This window comes from Hoplias malabaricus, chromosome 15, assembly GCF_029633855.1.
Source record: "Hoplias malabaricus isolate fHopMal1 chromosome 15, fHopMal1.hap1, whole genome shotgun sequence".
Classification (NCBI taxonomy): domain Eukaryota; kingdom Metazoa; phylum Chordata; class Actinopteri; order Characiformes; family Erythrinidae; genus Hoplias; species Hoplias malabaricus.
In genome coordinates this window covers 33,908,975-33,933,423 of record NC_089814.1, presented here as the reverse complement: position 1 = coordinate 33,933,423, position 24,449 = coordinate 33,908,975, and the positions used below count along the sequence as shown (strand labels likewise).

The window sequence follows — 24,449 nt, the reverse complement described above, 5'->3', positions numbered from 1 at the left end:
TTGTGTTGGTCATCCTCTATTCCTTCCTCAGTGGACACAGGACACTGTCAGTTGCATGTATTTGATTGGTGGGCAGTCCAGCAGGGCTTTAAAAACTCCAGCAGCACCGCTGTGTCTGATCCACTCGTACCAGCACAACACACACTAACACTAACCGAATGACCCACCACCCAAATCATACCAAGTCAGTCCTGAGCATTGAAGAAGAGGGTGAAAGCAGGCTAACAAAGTATGCAGAGCAACAGATGGACCAGTGTGTAGCTGTAGAACGACTATATTATTTATATCTGTAAAGGGGCTAGTTTGAGGAGTGGGGTGATAAATCTTCCTTGTGCACTTGCCCTACTTGTATTCTAACTGCACTGTCCACTCTAACTCAAGGGACAATGAGTTCTCTGAAGAATTCTCCTCCTGCTTTTAAAAGCTGCCTGCACTTAATAATGCACTCTTTATCTGGTTATCTCCCCTGGTATGAGTTATTAAGATTATTTTATTATATTCAGATATTGCTGTCCACAGTGTTGCAAGCAAGAACGCCATAACACAGTCTTTCCTAGTCCATCCAAAAATGAATAAAAATTCTGGGATGCAATGTAACAGCTCACTTTTGTATGAGACAGATGAATTCAGCTGTATTCAGTTGTGGAATTAATGTGAATCAAAAGTTAATATCAAGCCTTATATAATTATATAATGCCACATATAATACCAGCATGGGACTGGAAGTTCACTGGTTTGACTGGCAGGAAAAACAGGGGTATGGGTTGTGAAGGAACAACATCAGGGTGACCATGTGTATTCAGAATCAATGGGTAAAAGGCAGGAACACACACTGGACAGGGAACCAGTCCACCATAATACCACCAAAAAATACGAAAGAATAGATGTGGGAATAGAACGTGGTGATGTCTCACCTGGAGGAACCTTCATATCATGCAGGAGCTTTTTATCTGCAAAGATAAAGACATACACAGATATACCACACATCAAAGGGGAATGCAATGGTGCTGATGGATTTCACTGGATTTCATCATAGTTTAAGATAAACTGATAGAATGTTCATTGCGTTCTGGGACATGCAAATCTCATGTCACTAGTCTACCATGTGTTGCTGTGGCTTGATGGCAGATCTCCATGGAAAAAAGGACGATTTGGTCCACTCAGCCTGAGCTGGGAATGATGGTGATGATAAAGATGATGGTAAAATATAATGATCCTGATGACTTTGACAATGTTTATAATGAATCAGCTAACCTGGAATGGTGTCTACAGAGATGAGGTGTGCAGATCATGTGAAGATCTAATGTAAAAATGATCATAGCAGTCCTAATAGGTTAGATTACTAATGGTGTCCCACAGGGCTCAGTATTCGACCCACATACTTTTTAAAACAGAGGATATGCTTTAGCGCATATGACTCTAATTTTAGTGTCAAGTCTCCAAGGTGAACTAGAAGACGATAATGATTAAGGAAAATGAGCTTAGTAATGATAATGTTGATGAAGATGAAGCTGATATGGGTGACTCACCTTGAGTACAGAGATCTCCAGTGCAGTTGTCTATGTCCAGCGCTGCCCCATCGCAGAGTCTTCCGCCATGTTTTGGCTCAGGGTCTGTACACTCTCTGCTGCGCTGCCTGTCACACTCAGAACTGCACACTGACCACTCTGTCCAGCCGCCCCAGCCACCGTCCACTGCACACAAATGTACACAGGCATCTATTAAAAATAATTGGCAAATCCCAACATTTGGACACCAGAACAATGCTCATATCTGATCCTATATTTCCAAAACTTTTTATTTTCACAACGCTCACAGGATGGCAGCTCATTTTCCATTCCCTCCCTCGGGGTCCAGCTGATAAATGTGATGATTTTTTCCTTCTCCATCTCCAACTCTTACAAAAAAAAGAACCCCAAAGACAATTTACTTTTGCCTCCCCCAATCAGGTCTCCCCCAACCCTCCTCGCTTGGGACACTGCCCCAGCTCCCACCTCGGCTAATCTAAATGCAAATGCAGGACATGGGCTGAGTGAGTGCTGGGCCGGAAAGAAGAATCTTCATATTTTCATACACGACAATATATCAATGCGTATAATGTCAATTATGCATTTAAAAAAAATCCAAATAAATGAAGCCCTCATGTTATTAAATTATTCATTTTCTGTAATGGCGGCATCCTCTTCAGGGTCATGGTGGGTTCACAGCTTACCTGGAATCACTGAGTGTATGGCAGGGACAAACCCTGGACAAGGCACCAGTCCATCACAGGGCCTAACCCATGACCACACGGGCCTAACCAAACCCACGACCCCGGATCTGAATGGCAGACGCTGTTGCACTGTGCAGCCCTGTATAAACCTCACTTTATACAATATGTAAATACTGTTCTTCAAAGAAACATTTCTAAAACAATAGTATTAGTTAGTATTTGCGCAATCTATAAAGTCATTCCAACCGATTGCAGAAATATAGATCAAGCATAGTTAGCTACATGAGATGTTTCATGTAAAATGCGCACTAAAAGTCTTTGGATATGTGGTGTCCATCCAAAATTACCCTTACACACTGTACCTGGGCAGGGGGAGGAGCAGGTACTCTTTTGGACAGACATCCCCTCGCAGAACGAACCCCCGTTTAGAGGCGCCGGGTTTGTGCAGGTACGAGATCGTCTCTGAACTCCACGCCCACATCGTACACTACACTCTGACCAGTCTGTCCACAATGACCATCCTCCATTCACTGAGAGAGAGAGAGAGAGAGAGAGAGAGAAATGAATGGTTTAAGTACTGACGACACCACAGGGACAGGGAGCAACAGAAGCAGTAAAACAGCTCGGCTAATGACTCCTGCTGCTCCTCAAAACAACGATGACAAACTGATCAGATAATTGGTCCACAGAGAACTGAAGGGCTATGCTATGGGCTAGCTGTGTGTGTTTTCTGTCTCCTTATGTTCACACACACACACACACACACACACATATCTTAATGAATATATTTTATATCTTTGTCATGAACTAGAGTTATGTTTGTGACCCAGATCTAAACATCCAACATACATCAATGACATGAATAAATTCTTATTAATTTATTTATTTATTGAAAATTCATAACTGAATACTGGAGTCAGGTGCCTGACTTGTAGGACCTCTGGGCAGTATTATCCCACAACCGCAAGGAAGTCCACAAAGCAGGTTGCGTCTGTTTACGCAAACAATATACATCCAATAGATTACGTGTTAGATAAGGAAATTCCCATTGGACAGTTTTCAAATTTCGGCTTAAGTTATCTGGCTAAATGAGAAATCTTGCTCTGTGGATTCCTTGAATGACTCACCCATAAACAGAGAGGTAAAGCATGTAACCAGACAGGAATTAAGCAGATATAGTGACAGAGCAGTATACGTTCAACAGTGGTGGCGAATGTGTACATCCCTGACAAGTCCATGTTTTAATAGTTCTAAACCATACAGTGTAGCCAGTTTTTCGACTGCCTATGTATTCACTCTCCCTAGTGACTGTGTTGCTGTGATTGCACCATGATTTGTGTCGGGGAGTGGAAACAAAGAACGAGAAAGGTGCTTTTCTCTGGGGGCAGTGACGGCAGCCTCTGGGCACAGTGGTAACTGTCGCTGACGAGTTTTGACAGCTCGTGTCAGAGCCCTTCGCTGGGTTCAATCAAGCTTACCGTGCCGCGCTTGCTTTCGCCGACATCTGTTCCGCATTCTTTCAGGAGCACAGCATGAGTGTGTGAGTAACTGGGAGCATGTATTTAGGCTGTTGTGCGGACCTGATCTCCTGAAGGATGATGAGAAAATGAACACTGAGCGCTTGTGGAGACATTTGTCTGCTCTCCACCAGCATAAAGTGCTTCCTCAAGCTTATGAGACAAAGTGTTACTAAACCACCAAAATGCTGTAGCAAAAACACCGGAAGGTTGTCACAATTAGCCTAATGGGGCTTGAAGTCTGTAAAGCACAGCCATGCAGGGGGCAACAGAATCATTAACTCATTAAAAAACGCCAGCCAAATAACCAATCAAAATCCTTTTGACAGGCAGAGAGACCGGATACAGGCCAGCGGATGATGAAGCTGCGCTGTTCCCCATTACACCTTTCATGATAAACCATTAGGCATTTGAAAAACGAGGGAGCGGTGTCGTGCTGCGTGGCAGTGATGGTGATTTATAAGCAGTTTTTTTTCCCCCTTCTCGGTGTGACAGTTCCTGAAGGGCAATGCAGGTCACTGGATGGACGAGTGTTGAAAAGTAACAATTCAAGCAGCATTCCAAAGCAGACCTGTCTCCGCAAGGTCAAATCTCTGTATGGCAATGGAATACTTAAAAAGAAAAATCATGTCAAACTCCAAGAAAAATCTGACAAGGTGACTCCTGGCAGGTAGAAGCAACAAACTCTATCACAACTCCAAAAAAATGAAGAACGAAATGTTATGAAAATGAAATGTCCATTCCAGTAGTGTTAAGACTTTCCAGCTTGGTCACTTTACTACAACACCCTATACCTGCTATTTAAACTTACTTTAGAATCACTTTATTGGCCATTGTGCTTGCACACAGAGGAATTTGTTTTCCGCATTTAAGATAGATAGATAGATCTTTATTGTCACATACAAAGTTATACAAGTACAACATTGCAGCGAAATTAGCTTCCGTCTGTACACTCACATAAACAGGGGTTAGGTGAGTGCAACAGACGCGACCGCAGCAGGTTACCCGCGCCATCGTACAGTTAGAAGAAACAGCTAGATTAACATTGGGGAAGTGGTGGTAAAAAAATGAAGGTCCCAGACTGTGCCTAAGAAGCACAGTGTGTGATCTTGAAAAAAACAACACCTTTAGCACACAAAGCAGTACACACAAATAGTTTCAGTGACGTAGACAAAAAGCAGTAGGAGGCGTGTTCAACGGGGAAAGGGGGGGGACCAGGTTCAGTTCGTGAAAATGTCCAGATGTAGGGGGGGGACCAGGTTCAGTTCGTGAAAATGTCCAGATGTAGTAGTGATCACGTGTCCTTGAGCCCCAGCTCAGACAGGGGAGGTGCAGCAGATCTCCATGACGACCGTTCCTTCTGGAGGAGTTGAGACTATCAGCAGCCAAGGCCACTGATAGCAGGGGCAGCCAAAACAGATAAAGTTCAGCTTGTTAGAATCAGAGATGTGAGCTGAATTTTTTGCTATAGTCCCTCTGATTCAAAGTTCCAATTTTTTACTGGTCTTCCAGACGTTCAATCTTGGCGTTCAAAGCTGTTAGTTGCTCCTTGATGGAATTCAAGCTTCTACTCACAGTCCCAGTGTGTGCGCCAACTGCTCTGCCCATCCCATCAATAATGTTGGTCAGTTTCTTTGGGCTGTTTACAACTGACTCAACTCTTCTAATTTTCCGATAGACCAGGGCACCACCTAATCCAATCAGCAGAAATCCCACGATCATAAATCCAAATAGGTATACATCTTCGATGTCCTCAATGGAGAGAGGCGCCAGACATACCACGCGCCACTTCTCCCATCCATCCATGGCATATCCAGCCAGCGTCGTTCCATCAGGACAGGAGGGCTCCCCCGTGCCCAAACTTCTTCTTGAGAAGATGGTGTCAATAGCGTTGAGAGACCAGCTGATCAATTCCATTTCTAAATTGTAATTCGAAGAGCGGCGTTAGAGAGACCCCGGGTAGACAAGACAAGACCAGAGAAGCGAGCAGGAGAGATAAGGAGCGGAGAGGGAGAAAATGCGACCGCCTCCCACGAGAGCAAGAGAGAGAGCCAATCCATGCAGTGAAACACATTCTTACACACACACTAGTGAAAACTAGCCCAGGGCGGTGTGCAGCCCTAGCCTCTGTGCCCAGGAAGCAATAGGGGGTTAGTTGCCCTGCTCAAGCACACTTCAGTCATGACCTGCCGGCTCTGGGGCTCGAATGGGCAACCCTCTGGTTACAAGCCCAGTTCCCTAACCACCAGGCCACAGCTGCCCCCCAGGTCACTTTATTAGGAACATAATGTGCATGAACATCTACGTCCATTCACTAATCACTTTATTAGAAGAATTTACCTTATAGTGTCACTAAATAAATTTTTCAAATACTGACTACAGCCCAAAATTTGCTCTGGAATTCATCACCCCTTGCCCACCCACTATTCTTCAATGGCTGGTTTCTGACCACAGAGCCATTGCTGATCAGTATTATATAGGTGGTGAATCATTCTCAGCAAGCAAACTAAACATGGACGGAAGACTAGAGTATGGCTAGGAAAAGTTGTGTACCAACAGATGGTGTGCCCTCTCTCAATTTGCACAAACAATGTGACTGACATATGGCCGAGCACCTTCACAGACAGAAGAGCTTGTTTCATCTCACCATATACTATAACAGTAGCTGAGGCACTACGTCTTCTAGCCACAATGTTGCTGGACAGGCATGTGTAGTTGCCCGAGTCCGAGAGACGAGCCTCACTTATGATCAGGTTGTGGTCTGCTCGAGTGTCGATGTTACTGTCATCAAGAGTGCTGATGGGCTCATCGTTCTTCAGCCATTCCACCTGCAAGAAAATGAGATGGAAAACATTGAACTCAATGCTTAGCACAGAGCTTTTAAATGTTAAAATGTGAATGTTCTAGAACCTAATGACCACCTTGGGGAGGATATCTGCTTGATCCTTGGTTGAGTGGTGTGAAGAAGGCACTGACTCGAGTGATCGTAAGGGCTCTGAAAGATTGTCTATTATTCCTCCCTCACACTTCTGGCTCACTAATCCTCAACCAGGGATGAAACTGTAGGAAGCTGGTCAGAAAGAGTGGCCTGGTAATCACTCTGTTTAATTCAGTTTTGCCTCCACAGTAGTGGCTTACCAGAAATATTGCTTGTGCGTTTGACCACAGGAGAAAGACCTTCTACAGCCTTCCTGAAAAGAGCTGGAAATCTCTGGTTGTTTCTTTGTTCTTTAATGGAGGTTTTTAACTCCCTGTTCTACCAATTACTGAGGAAATGCATCATCCCTGGTTCCGTTCAATACAGTTTAGATGTATAGCCCTTTCAACAACAAACGGTAGTCTCAAAGGGGCTTTCAGAATTGTGGATGCAGACCCTTAATAAGTCTGACCAAGGGAGAGAGTATAAGGTGAAACCTATGAAGGAAGAAGCACTAAGAGGAACCAAGAAAGAACACATATAGTGAACAATATTCAATAGGCAAAGCCTCTTAAGGTCAAGAAAAAGAGCCATGGATTGAGACCAAGACTCTGCAGATGAGACTCCCTAAAATCAAGAAGAAGAACCATGTATAGGGACCTAGATTATGCAGATAAGACACCCTTGGAACATTATAGATATGGACATAGATGTAACATATAAGTATTTACATATATAAGTAGGGCGGCACGGTGGCGCAGCAGGTAGTGTCGCAGTCACACAGCTCCAGGAACCTGGAGGTTGTGGGTTCGATTCCCGCTCCGGGTGACTGTCTGTGAGGAGTTGGTGTGTTCTCCCCGTGTCCGCGTGGGTTTCCTCCGGGTGCTCCGGTTTCCTCCCACAGTCCAAAAACACACGTTGCAGGTGGATTGGCGACTCGAAAGTGTCCGTAGGTGTGAGTGTGTGAGTGAATGTGTGTGTGTCTGTGTTGCCCTGTGAAGGACTGGCGTTCCCTCCAGGGTGTATTCCCGCCTTGCGCCCGATGATTCCAGGTAGGCTCTGGACCCCCCGCGACCCTAAGTTGGATAAGCGGTTACAGATAATGGATGGATGGATGGATATATAAGTAGAGATAAGGTCCCCCTAATATCCAGAGGAAGTCACTACAAACATAGGTAGCATCCCTAAGAACAAGACGAACCACTGTGTGAACCCAACACCTAAAATGTGACCTCCCTAGCACTATGAGCAAGAAATAGACTCCCTCAGGAAAATCTCCATCAGAGAAAGAGCAAGAAACCCAGGAACGAAGTAGCCACAAAACAGAGAAGTGTTCTTCCTACTCCATCATCTCGGGTCAGGGCAGAGATCACTGCAGAGAGGCCAGATCTGATCACAGTGATTTATTCAGGGGCTAAATGTCCTAAATCTTGGTTCCTTTGGGAACCTGTTGGGATCATTGCTGCGGCTGGGCAGGTAAGATTATTATCTCGGGACACTGGGGGCTGGGGGTCCTGAGAGAGTTCAGCAGGGGAGCTTCAGAGACAGGGAGTTGATTAATGTCTGTGTGTTTGAGAATTAAAAACACAGCATGGCTCTGGGGAGGATCTGTGTGTATTTGTGTCCTTGCCCTGTGTGAGAAAACGCACTACAGCTGCAAACAATGAGATTGCCTCCCTCTCTCTCTCAGTCTCTGAAGAATAATGGATTCCGGTCGATCGATATATCAGCCGTCAGCTGCCGAGCGGATAAATGTTTTTTGCTCCCTGTTTGATGGCCGGAGAGAACTCCTTCATCACAAGCTTTTAATTTCACTTTTTTCTCTGTTCCACTCCATAGCTCCTTCAGAGCCACTGGTCCTCAGCCCTGTGTGTATTTCTCCCCTCCATTTGGCTCCTCAGCTTTAGACCCACCTCTGTAGCCTTACCTTATTGCGGCTGTCTTATTCCGGTTCTCGTTTATTCTGGGTTCTAGCACTGAGGACATTATAAACCTATTCTCTTTGGGATCCAAGCACTGACAACCAATTATTATAGCTCTGGTTGGTATTATCTTTGACTATCTCAGCAGCTTCCATGGCAACTCACAATTTGGAGGACAAGTATTACACTCTACTTGCTAGTCGCAGACATACAAATGTAAAAATAAAGTTTCAAATACGAATTCCTAGGTTCCTAAGCTGCAGAAACTTGCCAAGTGGATATTTCAAGAATTCAAATTGTTATATTTTATTGCGATCTTTTAAACAAATATTTGTTTTAAGATTTTTGTCCCCACAATCTGCCAATTGCCAATTCCAACCCCCGGTAAGTCACAAAGTGCCACCAGACTCAGGAGGGTAGGGACACAATTGAAAAAAAGCAGGAAAATCAGGCAACCAAACAACCAGAGAACAAGCAGAAGGTCAAAAATAAGAACTGGAAACAAAGTCAGTGTATGAAAAGTGAAAAATGATGAATGCTGGTTATAGGCCCAAAAAATCTCTGGCAATTCTTTGCAGGCAGATTTACAAACAAACAGGGTTAAATACACCTAAAAACAGTGGAAATGAGACAGTAATCTGTAGAAGATGACCTCTGCAGTCTATTTTGATTGACTCTTTGGACTCTGCGCTGCTGGTGCATTCTGGGAATTGTAGTTGTAAATATCAACAAATTTTGTTTGATTACAGAGAGAATTGGGAAGTGTGATAAATGCAAAAAATTACTAACGGAGCAGCCTCCAGCAAACAAGTCAAAAAAGGCAGAAGGGTGCCCAAGGGAAAAAGAAATAAATTAAAAAAGAAAAGACAGAAATGAAAGATGGCACAATGATTTATAAAATAAAGAACATCTCAAGCATATAAAACAAACAGCGTTTGTGTGAGTGTGTAAACACAATGACTGATAAAAAAATGAATCCAAAATATTGCCAAGGGCACCATACAGGTCAGGGCTTGCTCTGGCTAGCACAACACCACTTGATGGTGTAAAGCAGCAGAGGAGCATGCAGCCTGCCCAGAGCTATCACATCAGCAGACATACACCAATGCTAGTTAGAACTCTAAGCAGACAGATAGGGGGCAACCTTACCCACCCAGAGAGAGGCCTGCCTATTGTGCTCATCAAGACATAATGCCTCTGATGGCTGAGGCCTACCTGAGGGTCAAAGTTGCATTGCAATCAAACATTATATAGCGATGCACCACTCTGCAAATCAGTGGCCTCATTGGAAATCAGGTTTAGATTCAGGTTAAACCTGTGTACACCAAGTGTATGTAATGTTTTTTAATCTTTAACAATCTTTTAACAACAAAGTTTGAAATGGGAAAAAATGTCCTTCTTCATGGTTAGCTCTATGCAAATAAAACAAAAGCAATTAGTTGTGATTCATTATTTTAATTGTTTGACAGCCTGATCCTAATCTGAACTTCTACTTCTGTGTCTATGGAAATTAGCTTTGATGAGCCTTGGCCTCTCTCTCTCTCTCTCTCTCTCTCTCTCTCTCTCTCTCTCTCTCTCTCTCTCTCTCTCTCTGTTTTGTATTCACAGGCTGTTTCTGGGTCTTTGTGGGCCTCTGGGGAGGTTGGAGCTGGGATGATGAGAGGAGAGATGCAGACAGTGGGACAGACTCACTATGAGGCCTATAATCTCCCCCCCTCCCTGCCCCAGGAACAGAGGAAAAGCACATTTGTCTAATTGGCACATTTGTTCCCATTAAAGCGCCACCAATGTGGAGCGCTGCAACGGCACGCCCACCAACCAACAGCTCCTTCCACTGCCAACCCAAACACTCTCCGAACACACTTTGATGGCAGACGGCACCGACCCGAGCGAGGTGGGTTTCTCCACGGCTAATGGTGGCCTTGGAGGTCTGAGAGGGGTCCAAGGCTTTGATGTCACCAGAGAAGATGAAAGAGCGGAGATCTGAGTTCACAGACTGTTTGAGAAATAAGAGCAAACGTCGACGCTGTGGGATTGCAAGAGGATCAAACCCAGCCACACCACACTCAAGCATCACCAAATTGGCCTTCAAGAGAGGGAGGAAGCCTAGAGACAGTGGATAGAGTCAAGATGGATGTAAGACTGTGCTAACATCAATACTAGACAGAAAAGCGTAAAGGTGAGGGGTCAGTCAGGTCGATATTTGCTTAAGGCAAATGAGAGACCTTCAGAATGTTGGCTGCTGTATGTTTTCAGAAAAATGGGACAAATGGAACGGGCTGAACCTTGACACCAGAACAAGAAGCAGGTCAATACAGTTAACCCTGGAACAGGGAGGATGCCTTTTAACACCAATAACTACAGGTTGGACCATTTTCACAGTGAGTCCATTATGGAGGCACAGGTCTGTGGTTTCCAAACCTAGAGGCACACCCCAAGGTGGGCCACAGGGCTATTACATGAGGGTGCAGCAAAGCAAATAGGTCCATATACAGTGCATGTGACTTGTAATAATTCCAATGCAAAAATGATATGATTTTATATGTTTTGTTCAATAATAAGTATGAATTACACTATTTAATATATTTTCAGGTTGAAGTTGCAGGCAAAAGACAAGCATGTGTGTGTTGAAGAGAATTAAGGAAGATTTAGAATTGGAATCACTTTATTGGAAATATTGAAAATATTGAAAAATGACTCATTCTGGTCAATTAAGCAACTTTCGTCAAAAAAATAATTAAAATAAATAAATAAAATTATGTGCAAATAATTGTGACTTTATGTTAGAGAACTCTGGACTCAGGGTGATTCCGATCAAGATGTTTATCTCTATTGCTTTTAGAAGATGAGTGAATAAATATTTGGCATAATAGTTTTTGGTGATGCCAAAATTGCTAAAGCCAGTATTGTGATAATAATTCATGAGTGATGTATCGTGTAACCCCAGTGATCAGGGGAGGAGATGCCCATCACAATGTCTGACAGTAAATCAGACAAACTACCCCGCATCCGTTCTCTTGTTCCTCATCCTCTTCTTCCTCTCAGCCTCCTACTAAAAGCTTGTTTGATATTTTTAACTGAACAATTATGTTTTAACCCCTCCTGACGTGTTTGCCTGATTAATTGCCTTACACAGATAAGGGGCAAATGTTAAAACCCTAACACTACAATACGCTTAATACTTAGTGGCTTCTTCTGTTATTGAGAGCATGCACAAAACCTGTCTGAGCCTTTTTTTCTCTTTTCATTATCGTGAATAATCCGGGTGAACTTTGGTTTGACAGTTAATACGCCACTTTCATTTCCACAATGCCATAATTGTTCTCATTATGCTGTGCTCATTAGTCATCGGAGCCCATCTTGCAGCCTGGGGGGGATGGGGATGAGGGGAGGGGATGATATTTTCCACGCAAACTTCCTTTTCAACTGGGAACAAACAAAGGATGGTGACATCGCCTGCCAAAACAAACAGCAACCAAGGCGAGCCAAGCGCTTGACCTTTTAAGGAAGGGATCGCTTTGGCGAGGGCGGCATTATATGTGGTCTCAGTGCCAAGAGCAAGAAAACCGAATTGGGACTGTTTTTGGGGCTCTGGTCTTTCTCCTGGTTGACCTATGGACCCAGAGTGCTCAGGATTACAAATGGAGCAGATGAACCGTCATGCTTAAAACACACATATCTGCAACTCATGCAACCATACAGGGGTTGGACAATGAAACTGAAACACCAGGTTTTAGACCACAATAATATATTAGTATGGTATAGGGCCTCTTTTTGCATCCAATATAGCGTCAATTCGTCTTGGGAATGACATATACAAGTCCTGCACAGTGGTCAGAGGGATTTTAAGCCATTCTTCTTGCAGGATAGTGGCCAGGTCACTACGTGATGCTGGTGGAGGAAAACGTTTCCTGACTCGCTCCTCCAAAACACCCCAAAGTGGCTCAATAATATTTAGATCTGGTGACTGTGCAGGCCATGGGAGATGTTCAACTTCACTTTCATGTTCATCAAACCAGTCTTTCACCAGTCTCGCTGTGTGTATTGGTGCATTGTCGTCCTGATACACGGCACCACCTTCAAGACACAATGTTTGAACCATTGGATGCACATGGTCTTACTGGTGCAATGTGCAGTTAATGAAGATTGGCCACCAGGCTGCTCCAATTTAGTCATGACACCTCCCACACTACAATGAAAGGTGTTTCAGTTTCATTGTCTAACCCCTGTACATTGGAAGACTTTCGAAAGACTCTGAAAAGACTTTTAAGAGACAAAAGTCTGACACAGTCCCACATTTAAATACAATGTCACATTGTTGTTAGACACTGACTATGATTTTGCAAAGACTGAGAAGCTTGCAGAGTCATTATGTTTAAGACTGCGTATAGATTCCTGAGGAGGGCTTGGATCTCTGCATGCCCTGTGGAGGCCTCCACTTGACTGTTTATCACATTTATTAGTGACCAGCAGTTCCATTGGCATTTACATTGCCAACTCATCAAATATAGTTTGGTCACGTGCCCGTCATGCATTGACACAGTAGGGCTCCTCTTACCCATTTAGCTGATGTGGTAGTCTGAACTATTATGGGTCTATATAAAACATTGCTGATTTTATCGGAATGTCAAGAGGATTTAACACAGCTCTCCTGACCAACTCACACTAAACCATTGAGATAAGAGGAGCGCACTACAACTCCATCAAGATTCACGTGACTATATTCTAACTTTGGAAATTTGTCTGTGACAGTTATATTGCCTGAAAAGTAGTTTGATATAAGTCCGGCATCATTTGAGCAAAGCAGTAACCTTTTACATTGTTTCTTAACCAGGGACAGGAGTGATTACCAGGCAAGATACTTTGGTGTGTGTCATTTGAACAGAAGAAACTGTCATGAACAAAATTTAAAACATTTTTGAGTTACTAACTCATTGCTTCTACACTCACTTTCCCCTTTCTCGGGCCAACTAACCACACAGAAGCACTTTTGCTTCTGGAGTCTTTAAAGCACTCTCTGTCACCACTGGACTGAGAATAGTCCACCATTCAAAAACATCCAGCCGACAGCGTCCTGTGTCCACTGATGAAGGACTAGAGGACGACTAATACAAACCAACACGAGATACAGAGCTACAGAGCTGTTTTTGACTTTACAACTACAAGGTGGACCAATGAAGTAGGTAGTCTAACAGAGTAATTCGTGAGTAGACACAGTGATTTAAAAACTCCAGCAGGCACTGCTGAGTCTGATCCACCTGTGCCAGCACAACACACACTGACACATAATCCTCATAATATGAATCAGTGTATACTGCATTAACTCATCATTAAAAGCACATATAAGTATATGAATAAGTGTGTGTTTGTGTGAGGGCATTGGTTTAAGTGGGAATCAAGATGGTTTTATAATGAACAAATCACTATTTTCTCAGTTACTGAGACACAATTTTAGCTACAACAGCTGCCCTGTATGTTCTGCCATAAGTAAATGATGAATGGACTGACAGAAAAGGTTCAGAATGACCTTGGTTTTGGTTTGATTTCGAGTCTTCTTATTTACCCCTGTAACTGTCTTGAACTCTGCTTTGTTGGATGAATTTGACATTATTAAAAGTGAAGAGAAGGTTAAAAGAAAGAAATGGGACATAAAGACAACGCAGGACACCTCTCCAGCTGGCGGTATTGGCTCCTGACCCATAATCCCTGCCACAGCCTTGTATTGGTCCCAGCGGCTGGGCCTGGCTCATATTTGCTGCCTCACATGGGGCTCCATTTTGGCTCTGCTGAGTGTTGATTAGCTCTAGTGGCTGTTTTTTATCTTGAAATCACAGGCTGCATCCATTTTGGCTCAGTTTCCAATATGGCAGATGGCATGTGACTGTATCTCTCTCTCTCTCACTCTCTCTCTTTTTTTCTTTCTCTTTTTTTTGCTGGCAAAAATGGGCCCTTCCAAATCTGTGCAAAGAGGAGAATAATAAAATTTTGCAGATTTCAAGGCAGTAACACTTTCTTTGGCTTGTAGACATGGCTGAGAACTGACCTCAGCTGGAGGAACCCCCTCTGGAGGGCGGCAGTGGAGGACGATCATGCCTTTGATTGGCACCTCCCTGCCCTGAGGCTCCTGCTCAAAATTTTTCCTCAGGTCTAAAACACAAGGAAACAAACACCAGGAGGTTGTCGCATTAGCATTCAGAAAAATATAGATGCTGTAACTGTTCAAAACATCAGTCTGTTCTTTATCTGTGTCTCTCAAGGGCATTAATACAGAATTTTTATTATTTTTTAAATTACATTTCTGATTTTATAATGGAAATCTAAAAATAAAATCTAATAAAAATACTACACAACCTAATATATTTACAGTTAAAGCACTGAGTTCTGGTATCTTTGTGCTTTAAATCGACCTGAAATAAAATAGTGAATACTGCATAAAACTACCCCATATTTAAATATGAATATGACTAATTACAAATAAGATAATAAACTTTATAATAATAGAAATACAGTTAATAGCAGTAGAAGGGGGAAGGGTTGTTTCTCATAAAGTTGCCAGTGAATGTATGTTGTAAGGGGTGTTTCTATTAAAGTGACCACTGAATGTATGTTGTAAGTGGTGTTTCTAATATAGTGGCCAGTGAGTGTATGTTGTAAGTGGTGTTTCTAATAAAGTGGCCAGTGAATGTATGTTGTAGGGGGTGTTTCTAATATAGTGGCCAGTGAGTGTATGTTGTAAGGGGTGTTTCTAATAAAGTGACCAGTGAATGTGTGTTGTAAGGTGTGTTTCTCATAAAGTGACCAGTGAATGTATGTTGTAAGGGGTGTTTCTAATAAAGTGACCAGTGAATGTATGTTGTAAGGGGTGTTTCTAATAAAGTGGCCAGTGAATGTATGTTGTAAGGGGTGTTTCTAATAAAGTGGCCAGTGAATGTATGTTGTAAGGTGTGTTTCTCATAAAGTGACCAGTGAATGTATGTTGTAAGATGTGTTTCTAATAAAGTGACCAGTGAATGTATGTTATAAGGGGTGTTTCTAATGAAGTGGCAAGTGAATGTATGTTGTAAGGGGTGTTTCTAATAAAGTGGCCAGTGAATGTGTGTTGTAGGGGGTGTTTCTAATAAAGTGGCCAGTGAATGTATGTTATAAGGGGTGTTTCTATTAAAGTGGCCAATGAATGTATGTTGCAAGTGGTGTTTCTAATAAAGTGGCCAGTGAATGTATGTTAAAAGGGGTGTTTCTATTAAAGTGACCAGTGAATGTATGTTGTAAGGGGTGTTTCTAATAAAAAGGCCAGTGAATGTATGTTGTAAGGGGTGTTTCCAATAAAGTGGCCAGTGAATGTATGTTATAAGGGGTGTTTCTAATAAAGTGGCCAATGAATGTATGTTGCAAGTGTTGTTTCTAATAAAGTGGCCAGTGAATGTATGTTAAAAGGGCTGTTTCTAATAAAGTGGCCAGTGAATGTATGTTGTAGGGGGTGTTTCTAATAAAGTGGCCAGTGAATGTATGTTGCAAGTGTTGTTTCTAATAAAGTGGCCAGTGAATGTATGTTAAAAGGGGTGTTTCTAATAAAGTGGCCAGTGAATGTATGTTGTAGGGGGTGTTTCTAATAAAGTGGCTAGTGAGTGGAATAAAAAGAAGAATGTTTCTAATAAAATGGCCTGCCAGGGTGTGTGCGGTTACATTTTGACACTCACATGCGATGCGGACGGTGGCCTTGCGGCTCTTGGAGGTGCCCAGGTGACTCCAGGCAACACACAGGCACCAGTAGTCTTCAGGACCATGGAAATCCTCCACCTGCTGCCGGGACACATTGATCATCACCTCACGGATCTTCAGACCTTCAGGGGACAGGGAGAGAGATCTCATTTCACAAGTCTGATCTTATGATTACTTATGGGTATATGGAAAGATGAAAGGCAGGTTTTGGCTCGGGGTCTGCTGTAGGGAAGTGCAAAGACTGTTATTCTCCTAACATTTCCAAATCGGCTGGGATTTTTCTAAAGGTGACATTTTGAAAGGAGAACTGAGAGTTTCAGCACCTCATTCAGGAGATGGAACTTTAAGAGCTCTTTCACATACAGATCTAATCTCCATTAACACATTTCAAGAAGCTTTTCGAGAAGCTTGCAGCACTTGCAAGACTGGCATTTAGAATCCAGGACTTGGTTCCAGGTTCCAGGCCGTGATTTCAAAATGGCCAGCGGGCCACTCCACAACCAGAGTCTTTGGGCAAAACTCTCAAGGATACACTGTCCTGAAGCATATTTAATAAGAACATGCTCTACATAATACATATCTATCAAATACCACACATCAAGGGATTTTGACCCCCTTGAGGCTCTCAATGAGTTCCCAAGAAGCTAGTAAGTGTGGTTTTACAAAATAATGACAGCCCTTGCAGTGGTGGCAGATGGAGATGTTGTTTGAATCTGCGATGCTAATGCCTGCCCTCCTGTACCCAGTACCTCCAGGATCCATCATTCCCAATTAAACCCAAAAATCATTATTCCCAATTAAACCCACAAATTCCACAGTTTTCTACACCAGAGAGAGACTCTAGTCACACTGAAACTAAACTGAGGGGGTACTGCTTGTTCCTACTGCCACATGAGCTTTGTAGTCCATTAACATAAAAGGGTTTGTGTGGATCAATCTGTATCGGTTGCATTTTAGATAAAGTGTCATCAGTGTACAGTATTTTAATTCTGTAATATCTGGAATATAATAGTTTTTAAAACACATTTTACAGTATCACTCATCAACTTTTAACTCCTTGAAAGTTTTTTTTTTGCTCATTATTCTCTTTACCATATTCTAAACGATTCCCTTAGTTTAATACTTGTATGTTACATGTCATTCATATGTGTATTCACCAAGACTGTTTGGGACTGTTGCTGTTTATATGTGCAATGTACTTGATGTAATAAAGTGCTTTTGATTCTGATCAGCACGTTTCATGAATTGGGAGCTTGTCTCTGATTGGCTGTAAATGTTTGACTCCTACAGATTCTCCGTGGGGCTCGTCTGGACTGATCTACATAGTTACTCACAGTTACGTCTCCTCAGACTGCCCTGCACTGTTTCTGATTCACCAGAATCTCACTGCTGCTTGTTTTATTTGTGAATGAATGGTCTTCTTTCCCTCTTTCCGTGGATATTTCTTTACTCAACCCCTGTGAGTAGTGAAGTAATCCATGCACAACAGCCTTTTGTAGCCACCTGATTGAGCAAGTTGGGGGCTGCGAAATGTTTCTCAATCAAAGCAGGGGTCACACTGTGAAAAAGTTTTTATTTTAAGAGCCCCGAAATGTAAATAGGCTAAAGTCGAATCCGACTGAACCGCGAGGTGTAAAATCGAAGCACAGTGCCAGGCCGCAGGTGGAGAGTCGCCTCTAAGAAGAAAACAATGGTGGCACCGCTGGACAACAACAATTTCACTGCTGCAAAGCAATCGTTCCACTCATCATTCCGAGCCTAATTGTGAATTGGAATTGGGTACCCACTGGTGAGATGGTGGGAGAATTGTAGCAGTGGGTAAGTGCCTCCTTGAAAATTCACAGCAGTGTGGTTTGAAATAGTGATTATCTGAACATGCCCTCCTTCACTATCAACTACATTAACACGAACATAATCCTGCGCAGTCTAAACCCAGAGAGCGCTGATATTACTGGACCATTACTTCATACAGATTTAACACTCACCCAGTCACTCACACCTGTGGAAGGTAACCAGAGCCCCAGGAGGAAACCCATGCAGACACAGGGAGAACACACTAAACTCCTCACAGTGTCTTGAAATATAGAAGCAGAACCAGGTGTTGTGTATCAGCTGCTCTAATCCTGCCACCGTGCCGCTCCAAACTGGGAATTCTCACATTTAATTCTCCACTCATTCTTAAGCGCATGTTTGGAGTAGATGGCCCACGCAGACGCGAACCACTTCACGGTCCCCTCGCCACCAGCCGACCGACTCGACTCGAGTTAGAAAGCTAAAGACATGTCTTGTTTTTCAGACGCTTTGGCATATAATTACACTTTACAAGTCAAAGGGTCTTTTTCAAGCAGATCTGGAAACGTTCCAAGTCACGGCAGGAGTGGCGTTCTCTGAGGTCTAATGGAGTTTGACGGTGTTAAACTCACGAAAGGAATTATTTTATAAGAGCGTGGAGCGCTGGTATTTGACAAGGCCAGTGTTTTAAGCCTGGGCTTTATTTGCATGTGGTTGACAGCTACACTTGTTTGGGAAACAATCCTGTGTGTGTCTTTGACCAGCGCGTGTGTGATCGAGTGGGTTTTAATTATGGCACCCATTATGTAGGCTGTCAGTTATTTCGGGGTTGTTTATTGTTGGTGTGTGTGCTGCCTGGGCTTTGAAGACGACGCAAAGCTCGCGGGAGAATGTAGCGCAGCTCTCTGCCCTACTTGTACTGCTGTTTCATAAATATAGGATTATATGCTTTGAACGCCTGTTTGTGTGTGTGTGGTAGTGGATACGCCTGTGTGTGTGCAGCCATCCCAGGGTCTTATAGCTGTGCACTTTCCCATAGCCATCCCAAAGCTGCGTCCCAAATTACACCCTCCATTTCAGAACAGAGTCTTGCTTAAGCCTAATTTCACCACTGCTCTATTCGAACCCCACTCGGAGCAGTGAGTTTGGGACTGCTGTTTACACTTTTGACTTGTTTTGACATCCACATGCCGCCAAAGCTTCAAATTTAAAGGGGACATCTACAATGCAGTTCTAATCTCTGCGGTATGTTTGAGGGACAATGACTGTTGTTTGTATGGAGCTCATTATCTGTAACCGCTTATTCAGTTCAGGGTCGCGGTGGGTCCAGAGCCTACCTGGAACCATTGGGCGCAAGGCGGGAATACACCCAGGGAGGGGGCGCCAGTCCTTCACAGGGCATCACAGACACACATATTCACTCACACACTCACACCTACGGACACTTTTGAGTCGCCAATCCACCTACCAACGTGTGTTTTTGGACTGTTGGAGAAAAGCGGAGCACCCAGAGGAAACCCACGTGGACACAGGGAGAACACACCAACTCCTCACAGGCAGTCACCCGGAGCGGGAACCGAACCCACAACCTCCAGGCCCCTGGAGCTGTGTGACTGCGACACTACCTGCTGCGCCACCGTGCCGCCTGGAGTGTAACTTGTCTGTACGTTTTTTGTTCACTGTTTGAATTACCACTGAAGCTTATTTGGAACTTGAGTTGTTTATTTTTGTAGCACTTTCTGTAATGAAGTTAACCATCTCCAGAATCTCAAAAGATACAAAACAGTAAAATAAAGTCAATATTACCCACCTATGGAGCAGGAATAGAGCAATATCCTCATCTCAGTTTGTACTTATCAAAAGAAAACCTAGCATACCGGGCCAAGACAATTTGTTTTTTTACTCATTTATAGACACTGGGCTTCGTAAAGACGTTAGACCAGTTTTAAACACCTGGATAGCAGCGAATGGTGAGGAAACATCTTCTGAATTTTATAAAATGAGCTTTTGATTGCAATCATGAACTTCACTATTAAGTAATAAAGCAATAAACCATATAGAGGCTGTGATGCTGTGATTTTACCAATGTGAAACATACTTTAATTGTCTTTGAAGTGCAGTACAATCAGGCATAAATTTTATTTCAATGTCGGGGGCCAATAAACAAGAGCAATTCCTGAGGACGAAGATTACAAGTACGGTTGATTTAAGACTACAGTTAGTGTGTTCAAACTGTGATACCAAAAACGGCCCACTATATCTGGGCATAGTGGCGTGATCTCACCAAACATATTCTTAATGGAAAACCACCATGAAGAATCCCCCTGGGATTTCCACCTCTGAGTACAACAAAATCCTGTGGCAGTGAACACATACACACTCACACACACAAATACAATCACACTAGTGCACTAGAGGCAGTGAGCCTGTACACACACAAACCCACAGCAGGAGGCAGCCATCTCAGTACCTGGGGTGGCAGTTGGGGGATGTGTGCTTTGCTTTAAAGGCACTTCAGCTGTGGATGTTGAAGGAGGAGGAGTCACTGTCCCTTCACCCAAAGAAAGCATGGTTCATAGTGGCATGTTAAATGAGTGATTAGGTCAAAAGTGTGTGTATATTGTGTGTTTCAACCAATCAGCTTTCAGAACTAGAACCTGTACTTGCACCACTACATTTACTAAAAGTTACACACTTTATACATTTTGTATAAAGGAGGCTAAAGGGTGCTTTAATATCCAAAAGTTGGTTTGCACACTTCTGCCCAGAGCTGTGTCCAAACAGGTTGTGTTTGACTTGCTGGGGCCATAAAAGTTTCCCGTTTCAAAGCAGCACAGCTTTTATTTTCCCCACTGCTATCATTTATTCATGGGCAAAAGGTTCTTCAGTGCAGTACAGGAGTGTGTGTGATGTTTCTAACATGTTTGTGATGCTCTGCTACACACACACACACACACAGTCTTGCATATGTGAATTGTGGGGACTACTACTAGCTTAAAGCTAACCCTAAGTCTAACCTTAACACAATTTACATTGGTCCCCACAATGTCATACACACACACACACATGCATCATAGATTCCTGGTCTCCACTAGAGAGGAGTGTCCACATTCATCTGATGTCCACAAATCACCTACGTATCTGATCCAGAACCACATGTGAAAGTGACTCCAATCGGATTTGAAAAGTCCACACAGCTGTGAGATGTGTCACATTAAGACTCCAAATAAAAAATCTGATCTGAATCACTTCAGAGTGATGTTAATGTGAACACGGCCTGAAGATTATTCCGTTCACAGCTGCAGAGATATGGAGTATCCTTTCTTTTCTGGTTATTGTGGAGGTTTTCAGCAGGCGCTTCTCTGCACGCTGTAAATATTCAAAACATTGAATATGAATGTTGTACTCGTTTTAGTAGGTAGCAGTGCCGTGAGTATATTTAGTGTTTTATTACACTCAGTGGGTGGATCCGAATGGCATTTTGGGTTGCTTCTCTCTCTCTCTCTCTCTCTCTCTCTCTCTCTCTCTCTCTCTCTCTCTCTCTCCCCACGGTCGGAGAGGTAATGATTCTGATTTTAAAGGATTATAGATGCTCTGAATGCCGACCTGACTCAATCTCTTATTTATTTAACATTCCCCTTCTCTCTCTCTCTCTCTCTCTCTCTCTCTCTCTCTCTCAGCATGTTGCCATATTGCAGTATATCAAATAAAAAAAAATGCATTTTCATTTTCTTTCATTGCAGTGTAAGAGTTTAATGCCGTTATTGAATGCTGATCCATGACCTCCTCGGTTCCTGTTTAATCAGACGCCGCCGTTTCATTCGCTTGTGTTTTGTTTGTACGACTGTTAGTTTGCTTTGTCTTTTATTCGTCCTGATCCCAGTCTCATTTTCTTTATATTCCTCTTTCAATCCGCCCTCTGCGCTTTTAAAGGGGAAAGCCACGGGTTGTTATTTAGAATACACACAAATCTGTTATTGGAGAGTAAACAAATCCGAGTCTTACAGGGGGGTGCTCAGGGGAGCAGAGGTGTTCAGATGGGTCCAAAGTTTGAACACAACGCAGGGATTGAATGGATGGATAGACGGAGGGGTGGACGGATGGATCATTGAGGGATGGATGGTGTGTGGTTGTTTACTACGATCACGGCGGTGTGATTGTGTGTATTTTCAGTGTGGATCGATTGAGCGTACTGCCTCGTCAGTATAAAGTTTGCACTCCAAAGTGTTTAGAGGAAGTGGGTGAGGCACAGTTGGAATGTGTGCGGAGAGAAGGATGCAGTGATGAAGTGGTGAGGAATGGGTGGAGGCCCAAAAGCACTGTCACCAAGAAAAGTGTTTCACCGGGCGAGAGAGTGAGTTTGAATAAACAAAATAAATCATCATTTCAGGGCGAACGCAGGAGGACAGGGGGAGAGAGAGAGAGAGAGAGAGAGTGTGTGTGTGTGTAGCACAAAGCAGAAAGCAGAAGAGGGGAAACTAAAGCATGACTAATGGTTATAAATACGCCACCACTCTGAGAGTTGAACACTCGGTGTCGTCTCGGTTCTGTGTTCTCCGGCATATGGTTCTGCTGAAGCACAGCCAGTGTGTGTGTGTGTCTGTGTGATTGGGTGGAGAAGGGAAGGTTTGTGAGGGCTCCTGGCAGCTTGCCAATGCACCTTTCATGTGTTGTGACCTACAAACCTCCTGCAATCACCAGGGATCAAATTTACCCCCTGAACCCTGAATGAGCTAATCTTCTAAACCCAACAGAACCGGATCTTTTGATCTGCTTGTGGGTAATCTGCTCTAATGGAGCTGAATCACACACAACACTGTGTATACACACTTGTTTACAACTTAAAAGAGTTGAATAAGATGTGAGATGTAAAGGAAGTGGTCATTTACAACTCGATGCTGTGGCTTTTCTTAAGCACATTTTTCACTGATTGATTACTTCAAAGTGAATGATTGAACGCACCCTGAACCGGGCACCAGTCCATCACAACTTTGTGTGTGTGTGTGTGTGTGAGACAGAGAGACAGACCCTATTCTCTTACACTAATCCTCGTGTTCGTCTGGATGAGAGACTGTATCTCTGAGCTGAGTCTTATCCTCGGTGCTTGACTCGTGCCAGTCGTCTCAACTCCACCCAAAAGCTCCAGGGCCCCTGTGGTCAGTGTGTCCTCCTTTCATCTCTCTGTCTCTGTCTCTCCTCTCGCTCTCTGTGTGTGTGTGTGTGTGTGTGTGTGTCTGGCAGGACACTGACGCTTTGGCAGGTCATTGGCTGATGGCAGCAGGAGAGAACACTAGACACAGACAGGGGACACTGACCACTTTATAACAAACACCCTCCTTCTACATCCACACGCTGGCCACTTTATTAGAAACACTCCCTTGTACTACCACAGCCTGGCCACTTTATTAGAAACACCCCCTTGTACTACCACACACTGGCCACTTTATCAGAAACACCCCCTTGTACTACCACGGCCTGGCCACTTTATTAGAAACACCCACTTGTACTACCACAGACTGGCCACTTTATCAGAAACACCCCCTTATACTTCCACACATTGGCCACTTTATTAGAAACACCCCTTTGTACTACCACACACTGACCACTTTCTCAGAAACACCCCCCTTCTACTTCCACACACTGGCCACTTTATTAGAAACACCCCCTTGTACTACCACGGCCTGGCCACTTTATTAGAAACACCCCCTTGTACTACCACGGCCTGGCCACTTTCTCAGAAACACCCCCCTTCTACTTCCACACATTGGCCACTTTATTAGAAACCCCGCCTTGTACTACCACACACTGGCCACTTTATCAGAAACACCCCCTTATACTTCCACACATTGGCCACTTTATTAGAAACCCCGCCTTGTACTACCACACACTGGCCACTTTCTCAGAAACACCCCCCTTCTACTTCCACACACTGGCCACTTTATTAGAAACACCACCTTGTACTACCACACATTGGCCACTTTATTAGAAACACCCTCTTGTACTACCACACAATGGCCACTTTATTAGAAACACACTCCTTCTACTTCCACTCACTGGCCACTTTATTAGAAACACCCCCTCTTGTACTACCACACAATGGCCACTTTATCAGAAACACCCTCCTTCTACTTCCACTCACTGGACACTTTCTTAGAAACACCCTCCCTTCTACTTCCACTCTCTGGACACTTTATTAGAAACACCCTCCCTTCTACTTCCACTCTCTGGACACTTTATTAGAAACACCCTCCCTTCTACTTCCACTCGCTGGACACTTTATTAGAAACACCCTCCCTTCTACTTCCACTCTCTGGACACTTTATTAGAAACACCCTCCTTCTACTTCCACTCACTGGACACTTTATTAGAAA

General features: G+C 43.5%; 1 protein-coding gene across 2 annotated transcripts in view; it reads right to left on the bottom strand.

The window, feature by feature from the left end:
• The window catches only part of unc5da (unc-5 netrin receptor Da), a 165,336-nt gene that overhangs the window by 25,921 nt on the left and 114,966 nt on the right, over positions 1–24,449 (bottom strand). Inside the window, exons 3-8 of one of the 2 annotated variants that reach the window (XM_066646220.1) lie at positions 16,266–16,409; positions 14,612–14,715; positions 6,377–6,557; positions 2,575–2,742; positions 1,530–1,694; positions 915–950 (exon numbers count right to left, since the gene is read on the bottom strand). In XM_066646220.1, the coding sequence (XP_066502317.1) occupies positions 915–950; positions 1,530–1,694; positions 2,575–2,742; positions 6,377–6,557; positions 14,612–14,715; positions 16,266–16,409 (798 nt within the window). The remainder of the gene's footprint in view (positions 1–914; positions 951–1,529; positions 1,695–2,574; positions 2,743–6,376; positions 6,558–14,611; positions 14,716–16,265; positions 16,410–24,449) is intronic. The other variant, XM_066646221.1, reaches the window with a different exon arrangement.